The sequence below is a fragment of the Rhinolophus sinicus genome, linkage group LG06, assembly GCF_036562045.2.
Source record: "Rhinolophus sinicus isolate RSC01 linkage group LG06, ASM3656204v1, whole genome shotgun sequence".
Taxonomy (NCBI): Eukaryota; Metazoa; Chordata; class Mammalia; order Chiroptera; family Rhinolophidae; genus Rhinolophus; species Rhinolophus sinicus.
In genome coordinates, this window is record NC_133756.1 from 16,643,642 (window position 1) to 16,664,807 (window position 21,166).

Consider the following 21,166-nt stretch of genomic DNA (forward strand, 5'->3'; position numbering starts at 1 on the left):
CTCAAATAAACTCATAAAAATTCTCAAAAAAATTAACAAAACAAAACAAAACCCAAAAAGGTATTCTGCCTTAATCCGGGCTTTGTCAACTGTGTAGTCCAAAATAAATGTAAAAGATCTAATACTAGTTTCATATTCACTTAAATTTCAGTTGTATCCTCTTCCAAGATCAACATATACCATCCTAGTGGGGAAAAAGCCTGGAAGGAAATACACAAACATGAAAATAGTGATTTTTTTCCTTAGGAAGGTGATATTAATGCTTTTCTTCTTTCTACCTTTCAATGAAGTTCAAATAAGCCTTAAGGTACACATATTATTTTAAAATAAAAAGTACTTTCTCAGAAAATAAAAATTCTGTTCTGAAAGTTCACTATAAAATTGTAGCTTCTCAAGTGAAGTCAACACTTATAAATTCTAGAAACTTGCCCCCCAAAGCACAGACAGAGATGCATACAGGGTGATATAATTTTATAAATTTATACTCAAAATATCTTTCATTATCTCGGTTCACCTCAATGTCACCATTTAAAACACAGTTTTAGTTATTCACACATCCCTTTTTCCTAGCAGCCTGTCAGCTCCTTGCTCACAGTTGAATTCCAAGTTGAATCCATGGTTAAAATCACCTATAGCCCAGGGCTGGTAATGTGACAGACACCCAGCAAATGTTTGTAGAATGAAAACTGAATCTTCTCTCACTTTCTCAAAGACAGGGCTTCTCTTTGGCATATCCGAATTGCCAGCATCACTACTCTTGCGCATTGGGGCCACTATCTAGTAAAATCAGGGTTACTTGAACACAAGCTCTGTGATACCAGGACAGTTGCTCTGATAACCGAGACAGCTACTAAGTGACTAATGGGTGGGTAGTGGGTACACTAGACAATGGGATGATTCGTGCCCTGGGCGGGATGGAGCAGGACGGAGCGGGACAGAGTGCAATTTCAGAATGGTATGCAATTTAAAACTTGTAAATGGTTCATTTCTGGAATTTTCAAATTAGTGTTTTCAGACTGCGGTTGACCATGGATGACTGCAATCGCAGAAGGTGGAACTGTTGATGAGGACTACTGTATCTACTATATGCTACTTTTCTTCAAATGTATTATTCTAAACATAGTAGTTCTGATCATATCACTCTCCTGCTCAAAAGTCATCCGTGATGATTCAGATTCTTACTAAATGAAGTCCAAATGCCGTAGCTTGGTATTCAGGGCCCTCCGTGCTCAGGCCCGATCTTTCATTTCTAGCCCTGTCTTCCCTATACTCACGCTACGCTCCGGTTAGAAACTTAGTGTTCCCAGAAGTCGACATCATTTCCTTACGACTTTAGTTATGCTTTTCTCTTTACTTCCCTCCCTCTCTCCACAGCTGGTTCCTTGGCCAAAAACCCTTCTCATTGCCAATATTGTCTCAGCTCTTGAGTCAGGGCTACAGTGAGAAATGGAAACCATAAAATAAGTATACAGAGAGGCTAATGCTGCTAAGGGTCGTGTACTGCTTAGTTCATTTTGCAGGAGGGGGCCTCTTTTTTACTTCCCCACTGAATTAGCCATATACTCCATTGCCACCTGTCAAAGTATGTCTATCTTATGCTCCTATGCATATAAAGAGAGTAACACACTTCTGAGCACTTTATTATTACTTCTCTTAAACCTGTCGCATTTTGTTTTACATTGAAATTTGCATTTCTAATATATTTCCAACTAAATTGAAATTTTTTAAGAGTGGGGATTAATTTTTGTACCTCACAGTGCCTTGCTCATTATACCAGAGTTAATATTTATAGAATGAACAAATATATGTCTCATTACCATCTAGATTTAAGCTCCAGGTGGGCAAATAATATATCGTATGCTTCTTTTGTATCCTGACAGTGGCAAAGCAAAACAAATATACTCCTCCTTATCCTTAAATATTTGTTAATAACAACCATTCATAGAGTGCTTTCTACATGCCAGAGTCTAAGCACTTTTTATGTGTATACATATCCCCACTTGAATGTATGCTCCTTGAGGACTAAACTGTTTTGTTTGCTCGTATATTTGCAATGTGTAGAACTGTGCTTGGCACATAGTAGGTACTCAATGAATATCTGTTGAGTACATTTCAGTGAACTCTTGTAAAAACTCTATGAGGTGGTATTATTATTCTCATTTTAAAATGAAAAAAACGAAAGCTTCTACAGGTAAGTAATGTAACAGATGGAAAATATATGAGCCAGGATCTACATGTGGGTTTTTCTCGAAAGTCTGTGTTCTTTACTACAAGGCTATACTTTGGCCTCTAGCCTCCTATTTCTGTGATCCACCAGCTGGTTTCAGGCCCTTGAATGTAAGCTGGGTGGTGTGTGTGAAGACAGCCAAATCATTTTTTGGGGCCTATGCTACTACACAGAACACAGGCACACCTCGCTTTATTGCACTTTGCTTTATTGTGCTTCACAGATATAGTGCTTTTTACAAATTGAAGGTTCGTGGCAACCCTGTGCCAAGCAAGTCTATCAGAGCCATCTTTCCAACATGCTCAGATGATGGTTAGCATTTCTTAGCAAAAAAGTATTTTTTTTTAAATTAAGGTATGTACATTGGTTTTCTTAAGACATAATGCTATTATACACTTAATAGACTATAGTACAGTGTAAACATAACTTTTATATGCACTGGGAAACCAAAAGCTTCATGTGACTTTCTCTGTTGTGATGGTCTCTTTATTGCCGTGGTATGGACCTGAACCTGAAATATCTCCAAGGTATACCTGTATCGGATTGGTCAGAATAATGCATCACTTGGAGAATAATAGAGTTCTCTCACTAGTGAGTGATTCTCAAATGTTAATACACTGAATTATCACTTGGGATTAATGTTAAAAATGCAGAAGACAGTCTCACCTCTAATGATTCTAGTTTTTAGTAGTGCTAGAGAGAGAGATAAAATGAGATAAACTAGCTATAAACCAAGGACGAGTCCTCTGAGAACCCTGTTGTTAAGCATAAGGACGAGGAAATAGCAGAACTGCTGTTCCAAAAGCAAGGAGCAGAGATTGTCTGAACACCAATTCTGACCCTTGGGTAGTTCAATTAGGAGATTCAACAGTAGGCGCAGGGCAAAGTCTACCAGGAGATCTGGCTCTAAGCAACTGGCTGGAAGTGTGCAATGACATCCCCTCTAAGGATGTGAAAAGGTATGGAGAAAACTGGAGAATTTTCTGGGCCTCAGTGGTGGTAGTGGCAGCAGCTGTAAGAAAAATAAGGCAGTTTATAAATACCTAGTGTGCAGACTAGAAAACTGCTGGGATAGGGCAAGGGTAAGGCAAAACCTGGAGCGTTACTAAGAGTAAAATTTCACCTAAAACTTCAAAAGGGTTCATTTATTTTATAGGAAAGAAAGGAAGGTAAACTGTGTAAATGTTTGCTGGTATACAATGAGGTCAGGAAATGAGAAACTGAGCTGCCAAAATGGGTTGTTGTAGCAAGAAAGGGAGTAAGTCAATATTTGAGGCATCCAGGCAGCAAAGTACAAGGTATTGGTGTAACTGTTTAAGGAATCAAAGGCATCTGAGAGAGCATGAACTGGCAAAAGGCCCCAAGAAGGATTTTCTAAGACATTTTCACTTATTCAACCAATATTTATTGAGAGACTGCTATGTGCCAGGGCCTGTGACAAAGACTGGACATATATAGCGATAAACAAAGCAGATAAAGTCCTTTGTCCTTGTGGAGCTGATAAACTAGCCGGGGAAAGGGATGTTAACCAAAAAAATCACACATGTACTTATTTGTGTGGAAAGAAAGACAGGTCAATGAAGTTTTCTCTGAGAAAGTGACATTTAAGCGGACACCTGAGGAATGAACAGAAGCTAGCATGGCAGAGAGTAGAGGAAACACTGTGTGTATTTTTTGTTGAAAAAGACATGGAGTCATAAATTATTGTGGTAATTAAGTATCTCTGTATTAAGGGGGAGAGGATAGGAAGAGCATTCCAAGGAGAGGGAATATCATGTGAAAACATAGGCAAAAGCCAGATCATGCAAGGTTTTGTAGGCAATATGAAATTCGGATTTTAGCCTAAGAGCAACAGGAGACCAACTGGAAGATTTTAAACAAAAAGCAATATGTAAAAATTCTGTAGTTACAGATAAGTTACTTTGGATGGCTGCATGGAGAGTGGAATAGAAGGGAGCAATAGTGGAGATGGAAACAGATCAGTTAAAAGGCTGCAGTAGCAATCTAGGTGGGAGATTACAGTGGTTTGATTTAGGGTGATGGCAGTATCACCCTAAATATATAAAGAGGTGGAAAATGATGAAATACACTTAGGAGGTAAAATTAACAGGTCTTGCAAAGGAATGCATGTGGATTATAAGAATGAAAAAGGTGTTAGGGATGACAATAAGGTTTCTTATCATGATGGTGGAGCTATTTATTGAGCAAGTTTGGGAAAGAAGAAATTCACTTTTGGGTATATTGATCTTGGGATGTCTCTATGATATGGAATAGTCAGTTGAATACAGAGTCTAAAGCTCAGAAAATCTGGGCTGGAGCAAGACTGAATCAGGAAGAAACAGAAAATCTGAACAGACTGATTACTACTAACAAAATCGAATCAGTAAGCAAAAACTCCCCACAAACAAAAGTCCTGAACCAGATGGCTTCACAGGTGAATTTTACCAAACATCCAAAAAATAATTCACACCTATCCTTCTCAAGCTATTCCAAAAAAAATCAAGAAAATGGAAGGCTTCCAACCTCATTTTACAAGGCCATCATTACTCTGATCCCCAAACCAAAGACATTGTAAAAAAAAGAAAATTATAGATCGATATCCCTAAAGAACATAGATCCAAAAATCCTCAACAAAATATTAGCAAACCAAATCGAGCAATACACTAAAAAGATCACACAACATAATCAACTAGGATTTATTCCTGGGAAGCAAAGTTGGTTCAATATCTGCAAATCAATTAATGTGATATACCACATAAACTAAATGAAGGATAAAATCTTATGATCATATCAATAGATGCAGAAAAAGCAATTGACAAAATCCAGGATCTATTTATGATAAGAACTCTCAGCAAAGTGGGAATAGAGAGAACACACCTCAACATAATAAAGGCCATAGTTGTATATGACAAACCCACAGCTAACATCACATTCAATGGTGAAAAGCTAAACGCATTTTCCTTACGATCAGGAACAAGGCAAGGATGTCTACTTTCATCACTTTTATTCAACCTAGTATTAGAAACCCTAGCCACAGCAATCAGACAAGAAAAAGAAATAAAAGGCATTCAAATTGAAAAGGAAGAAAAAACTGTCATAAAAAACTATTAGAATTGATAAATGAATTCAGTAAAATAGCAGGATACAAAATTAGTATTCAGAAATCGGTTTCATTTCTATATACCAAATATGAATGACCAGAAAGAGAAATTAAGAAAACAATCCAACTTATAATTGCATCAAAAAAAATGCCTAAGAATAAATTTAACCAAAGAGATAAAAGACTTGTACTCAGAAAATTATAAGACACTGAGGAAAGAAACTGAAGAAGACGCAAATAAATAAAAGCATATACCATGCTCATGGACAGGAAGAGTTAACATCATTAAAATGTCCATACTACTCAAAGCAATCTATAGATTCAATGCAATCCATATCAAAATACCACCAACATTTTTCACACAACTCAAACAATAATCCTAAAATTTATATGGAACCATAAAAGACCCCAAATAGCCACACCAGTCTTGAGAAAGAAGAACAAAGTTGGAGGTATCACAATACCTGATATCAAACTATAAGACTATAATAATCAAAACATCATGGTACTTGCATAAAAACATACACATAGATCAATGGAACAGAATAGAGAGCCCAGAAATAAACCCACGCCTATATGATAATTTAATCTATGATGAAGGAGGCAAGAATATACAGTGGGGTAAAGACAGTCTATTCAATAAATGGTGTTGGGAAAACTGGACAGATACATGCAAAAAAAAAAAAAAAAAGAAGAAGAAACTAGATCACCTTCTTACACCATATACAAGAATAAACTCAAAATGGATTAAAGACTGGGGCAGCTGGATGGCTCAGTTGGTTAGAGCGCAAGCTCTAAACAATAGGGTTGCCGGTTGGATTCCCACATGGGCCAGTGAGTTGCGCCCTCCACAACTAGATTGAAAACAATGAGCTTCCGGAGGGGCAGCCTGATGGCTCCGTTGGTTAGAGCGGGAGCTCTCAACAGCAAGGTTGCTGGTTCAATTCCCGCATGGGATGGTGGGCTGTGCCCCTTGCAACTAAAGATTGAAAACAGCAACTGACTTGGAGCTGAGCTGCGCTCTCTACAACTAGATTGAAGGACAATGATTTGGACCTGATGAGCCCTGGAGAAACACACTGTTCCCCAATAAAATTTTTTTTTTAAAAATGGATTAGTCTTAAATGTAAGACCCAAAACCATAAAACTCCTAGTAGAAAACATAGGCAGTAAACTCTCTGACATTGCTCTTAGTAATATTTTTTCTGATATGTTGTCTTGGGCAAGGGAAACAAAAGAAAAAAATAAACAAATGGGACTACATCAAACTAAAAAATTTTTGCACATTAAAGGAAACCAACAAAAAGGAAAAACAACCTACTGAATGGGAGAAGATATTTGCCAATGATATATCTGATAAGGTGTTAATATCTAAAATTTATAAAGAAATCACACAAGTCAACACTAAAAAACTAACAATCTGATTTAAAAATGGGCAGAGGACCTAAATAGACATTTCTCCAAAGAGGACATACAGATGGCCAGTAGACATATGAAAAGATGCTCAACTGTCACTAATCATCAGAGAAATGCAAATAAAAACCACAATGAGATATCACCTCACACCTGTCAGAATGGCCATCATCAATAAATCAACAAACAACAAGAGCTGGCAATGGCGTAGAGAAAAGGGAATACTCGTGCACTGTTGATGGGATTGCAAATTGGTGCCATCACTATAGAAAATGGTTTGGAGGTTCCTCAAAAAATTAAATAGAACTACATTATGACCCAGCAATTCCACTTCTGGGTATTTATCCAAAAAAATCCAAAATACAAGTTTGAGAAGATACATGTACCCCTCGTATGTTCATTGCAGACTATTTATAATAGCCAATATATGGTAGCAACCTAAGTGTCCATCAACAGATGATTGATAAAGAAGTTGTGGTACATATATAAAATGGAATATTACTCAGCCATAAAAAAGAATGAAATGTTACTATTTATGACAACATGGATGGAGCTGGAAAGTTTATGCTAAGGGAAATAAGTCAGACAGAGAAGAACTGAATAACAAAATTTATTTCATGCTTTCTCACAGTCTAAAATATTCCAGGCTCCTGGGATTAGGGGTTGCATGGACAAATAAAGTCCATAAACTAGATCAGTATAACTCTAACTTTCTCAGTCCTTTTTTGCCAAAACCTTTCTCAGGTAGACAACTGGACTGCTTTAATGAACTAAGAGCTTAAATACATAACTGTTTGGATAGAATGAATTAAGGTTAAGCGATTATAATTGCAAACCTCTAAACAAACCTCTAAACAAACCTCTAAACATATAATTGCAAACCTCTAAACAATAAAGCAACACAGTAGATTTTTAGCAACAAAAATGTTGTACAATTACCGTTCACTTGGTTGATTTCTGAGTTGGAGGAAAGAATCTCATCTGCTAGTTTCTGTGCAGTAGGAAGGACTTCAGTGTGGTGTGCTGTGATTAAATATTGAATAAACTTCTGTAGCTGGTCCCTATTCATCTGGAAAAGGGTTTCTGAGATAGGAAGACGCAATTTGACTTGGTCTGGTTTACGGATCCTGTAGAGTGAGAGCGCTACCACATGAGCACAGTAGAATATGTCCTTGTTCCCACAGCCACAAGTCACTGAAGTGATTTTGCATCGATCAAAACTGATTGCAACTTTGTAAGTCATTGCTGGTTCAGAAGTAGTGGCTGGCTCAGTTACTGTGCCACTGAGATGGAAGCCTAAGGAAACAAAGAAAGTGTGTTTAGAGAGTCTAGTAAGAAACTTGAAAATTTTCATTTTGCATTTCAGTCAATCAATTCAGAAACTATTTGCTGGGTGTATCCTATATACATGGTAAGCTCTGCCAAAGACACAAGGGTCATAGCAACTCAGGTATTGCTCTTAAGGAACACACAATCTAGAAAAAGTCTTTACCCTGGAGTAAAAGTGTGCAGAAATGGCTTCACAGCCCTAACAACCAACTTCTTCGCAGGTGGTTCTTGATAGAGCTTACCATGCTTAAATGTGCAGCAAAAGCTCTAAGAACGTCAAGATTAGCAAGAAATTGTTAAAAACCTACAAGTAGCTTATGGCTTAAAAGAGTTCTGATTCTCCTGCCTTCTAAACTGAATGGTGGCACAAAAGGAAATGGGAAGTGGTAATGATTAAAACTGTTTACTAAACAATTTTCTTTTCCAGGATCAAGGCTGGGGAATCCACGGCATGGACCCAGAAAGTACCAAGGACCAGTTTTCCACTTGCGGAAAATATAAATAAAATTTCTCTTCTCCAAATAAGAAAATCCTATGTTTTTCATGGCTTAGCCAAACATCATCTCCATATTTTCTACCTGGTGCCCCAGTTGCTGAACTAAATCATATTAAATGAAGAAGCTTTAACATGTATGCTTATGGAGCTTATAGTCTAGTTCACAAGAGAGAGATTTTACCCACAATCAAACAACAAACGACCTAAGAGACAATAATTTCACAGATGAGGAACAGGTGCAGAGAAATTATGCAATATGCCCCAACTTTATTGCATGATTATAATCATGATAATGGAAATTAAAATGACCATAAGTTCACATTCTGGAACATGTTAGGCTTTAAAAACTAGGAAAAATAAATCTGTAAAAAGTTTCCTTCAAATTAATATATTTTCTGAATACAGTTAATTGCTTCTTTTGATAAAAAATAATTTTTAATTACTAACATTTTTTTGAGCACTTAATATGTGCTAGACAATAAGTCCTATGACAAGCATTATATCCTCCCCATGACGTTCTGTGTTTACTACCATTATTGTCCCCATTTTTTTTGTAGGTAAAGAAATTGAGGCTTAGAAAAATTAACTTGCCTAAGTTTACAGAGCCATTAAGTGGCAGAGCTAGGATTGGAACCTAGGCAGTCTGACTTCAGAGTCTAAGCTCCTAACAATCACATTTTATTTCCATTATAATGTTTCTAAGACACCAACCTCATTTTCTTAGGAAAATGAGTCATGTTTGGTATTGCTTCTTAAAAATATGTATTTTTAATTAGGACATTGCTAAATCATACCAACTCAATTTTAATCCTTTTTTACATACAGTCAGCTACAAAGATACTCAATTACCAAATTAATAGAAAAATGGAATCCTAATAGGGACAAATCGCAGAGAATATGCAACATGTGGTCTCCCTGGTCAGATTCAATTTGGTAACCAAAACGTTATAGCACATGTCTTTCCCTTAGGGACTATAACAAATTCAAAGAGCCCAAACACATACAGATGTTACTCTCTCTATCTCTTTTTTCTTTTAAACCTTAAATCAAGGTTAAATCATTCATTCAACTAATTAACATCTACTACCGTGCTTCCCTAAAAATAAGACCTAGCCGGACAATCAGCTCTAATGTGTCTTTTGGAGGAAAAATTAATGTAAGACCCGATCTTATATTACTATAAGACCTGGTATAATAATATAATATAATATAATATAATATAATATAATATAATATAATATAATATAATATAATATAATATAATATAATATAATATAAATATACCAGGTCTTATATTAATTTTTGCTCCAAAAGACACATTAGAGCTGATTGTCTGGCTAGGTCTTATTTTGGGAGAAACACGGTGTATGTTAGGTCCCAAGGATACATCTGTGAAAAGACCAAATAAACCCCAACTTTATGGCACTTATATTCTAACTAGGGAAACAATTAAGTCCACAGGTAATGATTTAATTCTAATTGTGCGAAGTCCTATGAAGGAGCACAGAATGATAGGAAAGCATATAATAGGGAAGACCTGACCTAGTTTAGGGACTGGTGGTTAAGAGATGAGTTCCTTGAGGAAATAACATTTTGAGAATTTTATAGACTAAATAAGAATTCATGGGCCAGCCCGGTGGCTTAGGCGGTTGGAGCTCCACGCTCCTAACTCCGAAGGCTGCCAGTTCGATTCCCACATGGGCCAGTGGGCTCTCAACCACAAGGATGCCAGTTCAATTCCTCGAGTCCCGCAAGGTATGGTGGACTCCGTCCCCTGCAACTAAAATTGAACATGGCACCTTGAGCTGAGCTGCCTCCCGGATGGCTCAGTTGGTTGGAGCACAACCACAAGGTTGCCGGTTCGACTCCCACAAGGGATGGTGGGCTGTGCCCCCTGCAACTAGCAACAGCAACTGGACCTGGAGCTGAGCTGCGCCCCCCACAACTAAGACTGAAAGGACAACAACTTGACTTGGAAAGAAGTCCTGGAAATACACACTGTTCCCCAATAAAGTCCTGTTCCCCTTCCCCAATAAAATCTTAAAAAAAGAAAAGAAAAAAAGAATTCATTAGGTGAAATGGCAGAGTAGTGAATAAACAGGGCTCCTGGTAGGGAAAAAAAACCCCACATGTGCAGAGGTGCTGAGGTGCCTTGCAGAGGTACTAAGGCTGAGAGGAACATAGACTGTTCATAGAACAGAAAGAAGAGCAGCAATTAGAAAGCCAACAGAAAGGATTAAAGTAGCATGCAATAAGGCTGGAGAGGCAGGCAGGAGCCATGACTCTGGTATCCATCCTGTTTTCTCCTTCTGCTCCATTATCCAAAAGGGTCACTAAATCCAGTGGATTCTGCCTCCTAAGTATCTCTCCATTCTAGCTCCTCCCCTTCAACTCCCGTCATACTGCCTCAGATTAAGATCATAATAATCTTCTGCCTGGATTAACGAATCTTCCTGCCTCCAACTCTTATCCCATCTACTCATCTTCCATAACACAAACAGAATGATCTTTCTAAAAGAGAAATAAAATCATGTCATTCCTACTAAACTGTGACCTATTCATTTTATATTCTTGGTAACTCACAGAGTCTGGCCTGGAATCAACATTTATAAAAATGTTTGCTGAACTGAATTGCTTAAAATCTTTCAAATGGTTCCTTACTGACTACAGGATAAAGATCAAACTTCTTATGATGTGGCCTCTCTCCACTTGCTTCCCACTTCTCAACACACTGAACTACCTGCAGATATTTGACTATGCTGTTTGCTTAGCCTCTATGCCTATATGAAGTTTCCATACCAGGTGTGACCCTTCTCATCTCCTCATCCTTAATTCTAGACTCAAATGAAACCTACTCTGGAACATCTTCCCTAATCTCTGGAGAATTAAATGCTTCTTTCTGAGTTTTTTTTTTTTTTTTTTTTTTTTTGTCAGTCATATCTCTCTTATAGCACTTGACATCAGGGTAATAATAGGTTTTATGTTTCTTTTCCCTTTAGATAATGAACTCCTTAAAAGCAGGGGCTATGTCTTTTTCATCTCAGGCACATGTAAAGGCTTAATAAGTGTTTGTTTAAGGATGAATGAATAAATGAACACTAAACTGAATTTTTAATTTATATATTCATATCCATGATTCACAGAGAATTAAGCATGTTTATAAAATTCCTGATTTTGTGATTAAAATGAAATCAGCCAATAATTAAATAATTTTCCTGTGATGGTGAGCACAGTTAACAATAATTTATACACAAGCTAATAATAGTGAAGCACCAAGATTATTTTCCATAATTCATATTTATACCTCAAATGGACAGCTGTTATGCTTCTGCCAATTTTCAACCCATATTTTAAAAGATAAAATATGAGCTGTTTTATTAGCTAACAATTACTGGATACTTACTATGTGCTAAGTGTTCTAAGTACTTTCCATGTATTAACTAATTAAATCCTCACTACAAGATGGGTTCATTTATTATCCCCCGTTTTCAGATGAGGAAACTGAGGCTCAGAGGTAAAAGAACTTGTCGAAAAATCCCACAGCCTGTAAAAAGTTAGAGTTGGAATTTAAACACAGGTAGACTAGCTCCAGAGCCTGTACTCGTAACTACTATGACATATTGAATATGACTATACAGTTTAAGTTATGTACACAAAACTTTATAAAAGTAATTAGCAAATACAATTCTACAAAAACGCACCAATGACAAGTCAGTGAACTCTGATGCTTGCCTGGTTTCCTGGGCAATTGTTCAAGACAACTGAAACTGACAAGTGCTCTGTGGTGCTCTCACTGTTGGATTGAAGACGGGCTCATGAACTCATCTGTACAAAACAACGTCTCAGCACAGTGAGGGAATCATCTGCTGAGAGTTCTAAAGGAAAGCACTTCTCACTCTGTATAGCCCTCTGACATCACTCAAAGTCTTTTGTGTGTCTGAGTGCAAGAAAGGCTCTAGTAAAGCTTGGGCAATTAAAACCATTTTGCTCTTTGCTCTTTTGATTCACCAGACCCCTGAGCAGGTGCTAATGCATGAAAATGAATGTAGTTTCAGCCAATGACAAGGAAAGGAGCTGTGGTTTACAAAAAGAATCATTTTTCTTATAGTCAGTTTAAGGGTGTAGGTTGTGTGTGTGTGTGTGTACACACGGAAATATATAAACTAGGTTAACTTCTTAGAATGAGAATGCTTTCTCTCGAATAAACTTGGTTTTGATGATACTGCATCACGTAATTAGATCTTCACACTTAATTCCTGTCTCCTGGAAGGCCACCAGCAGTATACCAGCAGTCACTCCTCCTTTCTGTCACCTAGCAAAACAGTAGCCACACAAAAAACTTAAAACAGTGAGAGTGACATCCTCAAAATAACTATTAATAATTTCCTTTCCAGAAAGGCTTATTCAAGAGCTGGGTAACTACGTATTGCCTAAACAAGAGCATTGGAATGTCTCTATGGACTCATACTATGATACAAAGAGCTCAGGAGGCAGGATGCTTGAGTTGTAAGTCCAGTATCCTTCAATTCCTCTTTGCCTCAGTTTCTTAATTATGCAAATAGACATAATAATACTTATATGCCTATCAGACTCATGTGAAAGCAAGTTATAAAGAACACATTTCCCAGATATCATTCAATAGTAATCCCAACTGGCCAGGACCAGCACCTATATAAGTTCACAAGAAGCAGATGGTGCCCATACACTGGGTGAGGGTGCGAGAGATTGCAAAGTGAGGAGCAGTATTGTTATTTGGGAATACAAATGCTGCTGCTCCATTACCCTGAGAGCTACTCAGTTTGTTTGTGTTAGAGAAGGCGCTTCTTGTGGCCATCTGCTCCCCTCCCAGCCTCCTCTGGCAAATCAAGAGGTTTTCCTCGTGTTAACCTCTGAAGAGCAGCCACAGGCCCTTCTCAGCACTAGCTTCTGCAGGCAATGGTCTCTGCTCTCCATCTGTGCCAGCAACCAGTTAAAGGACAATGAGGCTTCCCAAAACCAGGCATTCACTTACAAAGATGCCCTTGCATTATCTAGTTTTCCAGTACTCTTTTACTTGGATCTCTATAAGGGGATTAGGTGTATATTTTAAAAGACTGAGTTATTTTTCTTTTGCTATTTTAGAAACATTTTATATAGAAAAAAATAAAATGGGAAGGATCTGTCTGGAAAATTCATTTAAAAATCTAACATGCATAAAACAATCACTTTAAAAATAGTAATTTCATTTCCTCCCCTTCTACTCTGTGGAGCATAAAACTTAGAGAACAAGTTGTCTTGTATGCTGATGGATAACCAATCTATTCGGAACCATAGATCAGATGCCTGCCTGCTCTTTGGTTCACAGATTTAAACACAGACTGGAAAAAAAAGAAAATACCACACTCCTTAGGCAGTTCTCTGCAGAAACAATGTGAAATGCACATCACATATACAAGGTACACATGTTGCAAAAATGGATGTTACAGGCTAGTAACTATCACCTGGGTTACAGATTTGAACAGAGAAAGGGCAACATATAATTGTAAAATGATTTCAGAAATTACCCTATTCCATTCAGTAACCTACATCAATGGGGAAAAACTGAACAATAAGCTGCTTTTCAAAAGGAAAAGGATATACACAGCTATTTTTTATCAACCACAATACTGAGTGATCAAATATTTATTTTTGAGTCTTCAAAATAGTATTCATATTTATGTTAAAGCATTAAAAAAATTTCACAGATATCCTTTCCCAGAGGAAAAGATTTCCTTGCTACTTCTCTGACACTGTGTGCAGTGAATCAAATCATCAGAATATACTAAAATTATATTTGAGATAATATATATATAGCACTTAGAATAGTGTGCCACACCTAAGTACTCAAAAATGTTATGTTAATGTTCCGACTATAACTATAGCTAGTTCCCTTATTGCAATATCTAAACATCTCCTAATTTTAAGTAGAGCCTAGCCTCGGATGATCTAAAGAAAAATGTCTATGCATAAATATCATATGAAATGTAATCAAATTCTTATAATAATCAAAACACTAATTTTCAGGCAATCTTAATCCACATCTTTTCTAAACTCCATGACATTTTATTTCCTACATGCCCTTTTTAATATGGAGATGAATGCATATCCCAGACAACATTCTTTATTTAAAGGTTTCATACGCTAGTAAGAATGCCATTCCTAACATTTACAGCATTTTGGTCAAGGCCTCATATTACCCTCTAGCTTTATTTTTTTGTTCCATCTTGTAACTTGACCTGTGTGGGGCAGCAAGAATGGCAAAACAAATTCAATTAGGACAATGCTTTTCATTTTGTTTAGAAACTGGAGCAAAACCATTTTTCTACGTTCTACAGTAACCTGATTCCATACAAACACCAATCAAATAGAAGACATTCTCATTAAGTCTTCACTCAGGATTCTAAATGCATTCACATCATCCATTGGATCCTAGGAGCAGTTCTTCATAGGAAAAAGCTCTAGTGTCAGCAACTCTTCTGAATCAAAATTACATTCTTACTCCACAATTCCATCAATTGGCCAGCATCTCCTTGTGCCCACTGTTCTTACAGGGCTTTCAACTCCTTTGCTGCTCTAACCCCAAAGGCAGGGAACAAAATGGAATATTGTTGAACAGACATTTGTACAAAGAAGATACACAAATGGCTAATAAACACATGAAAAGATGCTCAACATCATTAGTCATTAGGTAAATGCAAATGAAAATCACATTGAGATAACAGTGCACACACGCTAGAATGGTAATAATATTAATAATAATAATAATAGGAATATAAGTGTTGGTGAGGAAGTGGAGAAATTAGAACCCTAATACATCGCTGGTGGGATTATAAAATCTTACAGCCACTATGCATTTGAGGTTAGGTTCTGCTTAAAATTAAAGATATTGGAATATTCCTCTTCATTTATACTTCTTTATAAAAACTCCTTGAGTGTCTTTAAAATATCTAAATCATGAATTATGCATGTATGGATTCTCATGCTCTGTATAATCTAATTTTTGTCTTCTTTAAGCTGAGTTTAAATTTGTTCATAAAAAAGTCATTCCTAGTTTAGTGAGTGTGTGTGTGTGTGTGTTTAATGAAGAATAGATGGTGAGTTTTGTCAAATGCTGTTTCTTAAGCTAGTAAGAAGAACACATGATTTTCCTTTTTTGGAATGTTAAATGTGGTGAATTACCTTGATTAAGTTTTTTACATATATTTTAATTGGCTTATGCTTTGCATTCTTGTAAAAAATGTTTTATTAAGATATAATTCACATTATATAAAATTTACCATTTTAAAATATACAATTCAGTGGTTTTTAGTATACTCACTGTTATATAATCATCGCTATTAACTTATTCCAGAATATTTCCATCACCCCCCAAAAGAGATCCTGTACCTATCAGCAGGCAGTCCCAATTCTCGCCTGTCCCCCTCTTCCCATTTTCTGGCAACCACTAATCTATTTTGTCTATGGATTTGCATATTCTTGACACTTAATATAAACGGAATCATACAATACGTGGCTTTTTGTGCATTTCACTTAACGTTTTCAAGGTTCATCCTTGTTTTAACATTGAATACTTCATTCCTTTTTCTTCCTTTTAAAAATATTTTTAAAAACTGAAGTAGAATTCATATAACACAAAATTAGCCATTTTAAAGGAAACAAATTAGCCATTTTAAAGGAAACAATTAAATCCATTCACAATGTTGTGCTACCACCTCCATTATCTGTGCCCAGAACTTTTCATCATCCCAAACAGAAACTCTACCCATTAACCAGTAACTCACCATTCTTCACTCCCACACCGACGGGTATTCTTTATTCACTTTCTATCTCTATGAAATTGCCTGCTCTACGTAGATACTTCAAATAAGTGGAATCATATATTAACTGCCCTTTTGTGTTTGTCTTATTTCACTTAGCATAATGTTTTTAATGTTCACCCATATTGTAGCATGTATCAATACTTCATTCCTTTTTATGTCTGAATAATATTAGATTGCATGAATATACTATATTTTGTTTATCCATTCAACAGGTGATGGACATTTGAGTTGTTTCCACCTTTTGGTTATTGTGAATTATGGCACCAAGAACACTAATGTACAAGTATATGAGTCCTTGTTTTGAATTCTTTTGGATAAATAATTAGCAGTGGAATTGCTGCTCATAGGGTAATTCTACTATTAATGTGTCGAGAAACTGCCAAGCTGTTTTCCATAGTGGCTGTAATATTTTATAATCCCTGCAGTGATGTATTAGGGTTCTAATTTCTCCACTTCCTTACCAATACTCATATTCCTATTATTATTATTATTATTATTATTATTATTATTGCCATTCTAGTGGGTGTGCAGTCTTATCTCAATGTGGTTTTCAATTGCATTTACCTAATGATTAATGACGTTGAGCATCTTTTCATGTGCTTACTGCCATTTGTATATCTTCTTTGTACAAATGTCTCTTCAAACCCTTTGCCCATTTTAAAATAAGGGCTTTTGTTGTTGTTGTTGAGTTGTACGAGTTCTTTATATATTTTAAATACTAAGCCTTTTTCAGATTTGTGATTTGTAAATAGTCCTTCCCCTTCTGCGGGCTGTGTTTTCACTCTCTTGATAGTGCCCACTTCATTCCTTTTACTGTTAAATAATATTCCATTGTATAGGTATGCCAGATTTTATTTATTTGTTCATCAGCTGATAGATGTTAGGGTTTTCCCACTTTTTGGTTATTATGAATAATGCTGCTATGAATATCTATGTACACGTTTTTGTGTCAACATGTGTTTTCAATTCTCTTGGCTATTGCTATAGGCTGAATGTTTCTGTCCACCCAAAATTCATATATTTAATATCTAATACCCAAGGTTATGGTAGTAGGAGGTGGGGCTCTTGGGAAGCAATTAGGTCATGGGGCAGGGCTCCACCTTCATAAATGGGATTAGTGCCCTTATAAAAGAGGATCCAGAGAGATCCCTTGCCCCTACCACCATGTGAGAATACAATGAAAAGTTGGCAGTCTGCAACTTGGAAGAGAGCCCTCACTAGAACCCACAGTGCTGGCACCTTGATCTTAAACTTTCCAGCCTCCAGAACTGTGAGAAATAAATTTCTGTTGTTTATAAGCCACCCACTCTATGGTATTCTGTTATAGAAGTCCAAACAGACTAAGATAGGTACATACCTAGGAGTGGAACTGCAGGTCACTTATTGATATCTGAGTATTAAACCAACCCTACATCTCGGGAAGAAACCTCACTTAGTCATAATATATTTTCCTTTTAATATATTGTTCAATTTAATTTGCTAAAATTGCTTAGAATTTTTGCATCTACGTTTGTGACAGATGGTGGTCCATAGTTTCCTTTCCTTGTAATATCTTTGTCTAATTTTGGTATCAGGATAATGCTGGCTTCACAGAATGAGTTGGAAAGTAGTCTCTCCTTTTCACTATTTTTTTTTAAATTTTATTGGGGAATATTGGGGAACAGTGTGTTTCTCCAGGGCCCATCAGCTCCAAATCGTTGTCCTTCAATCTAGTTGTAGAGGGCGCAGCTCAGCTCCAAGTCCAGCTGCCGTTTTCAATCTTAGTTGCAGGGGGCGCAACCCACCATCCCATGCAGAAATTGAACTGGCAACCTTGTTGTTAAGAGCTCCCACTCTAACCAACTGAGCCATCCAGCTGTCCCTCCGGCAGCTCAGCTCGTTGTCTTCAATCTAGTTGTGGAGGGCACAGCTCACCGGCTTATGTGGGAATCGAACCAGCAATGCTGTCGTTCAGAGCTCGCGCTCTAACCAACTGAGCCATCTGGCCGCCCCTCCTTTTCACTATTTTTGTATTTTATCAAGAAAAAATGTTGAATTCCATCAAATGCTTTATCTGTATCGTGAATTATGTTAATAATGTGAATTACATTTATTGATGTTTCAGTGTTAAACTTGCAATCCTAAGAAAAATTCCACTTGGTTGTGTTGCATACCCTCATATACTGTTGGGTTTAATTTGCTAAAATATTGTTCATAGTTTTTGTGTCTTTGGTCATGAGGGATATTGATCTGTAATTTTCTTGTAATGTCTTTGTCTGTTTCTGACAGCAGGGTAATGCTGGCCTCAAATTTTTGGAAGTGTTTGAGGAGAATTGGTATTATTTCTTCCTTAAGTATTCTCTAGAACTCACCAGTGAAGCCATCTGGGCCTGGAATTTTTTTAGTGAGATAATTTTTAACTACAAATTCAATGTCTTTATTAGGGCTCTCAGGCTATCGATTTCTTCTCTTTAGCAATTACTTCCTCCTATATTCTTGATTATTATCTATCTCCCTCAAGTAGAATGTGTGCTCCATGAGTATAAGCTTTTTTTTTTTAATCTGTTTTTTCCTTTGCTATCTATTTTCTTAGCACTTAGTGCTTGGCACATAGTAAGTGCTCAATAAACTTGATGGATTAAATTATAAAATAGCTACAAGCATGTGAACACTTTATCATGTTTTATAGTACCTTTCAAAAGCTCAAGCATTTATATATTGAAATATATTATCTCATTATAAATTATCCTTTTTGTTTCATATATTATTAGGATATATTTATTTTTTAGAAATTATGTGATAAGTAGGTTAGATTATCTATGAATTTCATTTCAGGAGAGTAAAGTGAGCCTTATAAAATATTTGTCATAAAGGAGCATACCAGATCTGACAGGTTGAGAATAACTGATTTCAGTCACATCAATTAGTGAGAGGAGTATGCAAGGGGTAGCAAGCCATTGCTCCGGAAATTCTTTGAAAGAACTGATTTCCCTATATTTCTAAAAATATCCAGCTACAAAATATCTTCAGGTATTCTGTAACAGGGTAAGTTAAGGATGGGAAGAAGTGATAAGGACGATCAGTACCTTGAATAAAGATAAATAAATAAATAAATAAATAAATAAATAAATAAATAAATAAAGTTATAGATGGGATCCAAGGGAATTCACACCTTATTTTCAGGAGGTCAGTCAAGGGTGGTGTTAATTATAGAGAAATTTCACATAAACAGTGGAGAAATATTCAAAAGCCACTATACATTCTTGGAAGTAAAGATACAAGTAGACTGCTGGTACTCCAGAACTGGGGCTTCCCTTGATTGGCAACATCTGTACTGCCTTGGGACAGAGGAAAAGACTCAAGCATTCAAAAGACCTGTTTCTCTTGGCTATCTTGGATGTGGTAGTGACCGAATCCAGAGTCATGAAAGTTCAGAGGATCATATGATGCCAGCTTCACTGAAGAAATCAACCTAAATAATTATCCTTCTGCATAGAAGGTTGGGGAGAAGATCATTTATGGGGAAGAAGAATTATGCAGTAAAAGCATTATAAGAAGAGTAACCCGTTTGCCTGGTAGAAGTTGGGTATATATCTATTGTCCCAGTATAATTATACAGAAGCGGGAATGGTTATATTAATATAAAACAAAACAGGCTTTAAGACAAAAATTATTAGTAGAGATAAAGAGGGACATTTTATAATAAAAAGGATCAATACAAGAGGAAGATACAAAAATCATATATATATATATATATATATATATATATATATATATATATATATATACCTAATAACAGCATTCCAAAGTATATGAAGCAAAAGCTAACAGAATTGAAAGAAGATTTGGCAAATTAACAATTTTAGTTACAGAATTCAATACTTTGATAACTGATGGAACAATAATACATAATTCTGTTCTTTCAACTGATGGCTGGTCAAATTCCTCAGATTTTTCTCCAAGAGATCACAGAAAATTTTAATCAGCACCTGGCACTTGGGCTATCAGTCTGGTAATTAGTTTTTACCCAGAGAAACACCTCAGGAGCTATCTCCTCTCTCCTCCTTCTTATTAATGAGGTAAGTGCTTCATTAACACAGGTACAGAGTCTTAAGCTGGAAGTATAGACAGCAGACTCTAATGCAGGGGTGTTCAAACTGCGGCCCGCAATCCATTTTTAATTGGCCCGCAGCAAATTCCAAAAATATATTTAGTTTACTTAAATAAACCAGGTGAGGCAATACGTACTTCACCTCGAGTGAGTGGCCCGGCTGTTTGTGTATTTTACCGCATATGGCCCTTGGTGAAAAACGTTGAAAACAGTTTGGACACCCCTGCTCTAATGAAAAAAAGCAAACAAAACAAACCCACTTACAGCTCTACTGACAAAGCTTCTCTTTAGTAATGTTAAACTGCAGAAGAAACATCTCCTATGAGGCTAGAGAATAACTCAAAGCACTGAGGTATGGTAGAAAAACCACTGGACAAATAGTCTAACCTCTGAAAATGATAAGCCATGTCCTTGGGCAAATTAAATAAATATACACACATACCTGATTATCTTCCAGCTATGACTGTTTAGGACAATATACCAAAAGACTGGAAGGGGGGTGGAATGACACTATTCATTGTGATGAACAAGCTTGGCAACATAAAGACTTCCAAGAGACAAATTCGAAATTGAGGGCACTATGCTACTTGCTCCCTATCCATGTCCACACTCCCCTTAGATAGGTGAGTTCAAAGAACGTGCACAAAACACCAAAAAAATCTTTATTTTGAGG

The 21,166-nt window shown here is 36.5% G+C and overlaps 1 protein-coding gene across 4 annotated transcripts in view; it reads right to left on the reverse strand.

The window, feature by feature from the left end:
- Nucleotides 1-21,166, reverse strand: part of ZSWIM5 (zinc finger SWIM-type containing 5) — a 137,369-nt gene that overhangs the window by 49,269 nt on the left and 66,934 nt on the right. For all 4 annotated transcript variants that reach the window (XM_074334625.1, XM_074334626.1, XM_019716552.2 and 1 more), the window contains one exon: nt 7,680-8,036. In XM_074334625.1, coding sequence (XP_074190726.1) covers nt 7,680-8,036 — 357 coding nt within the window. The remainder of the gene's footprint in view (nt 1-7,679; nt 8,037-21,166) is intronic.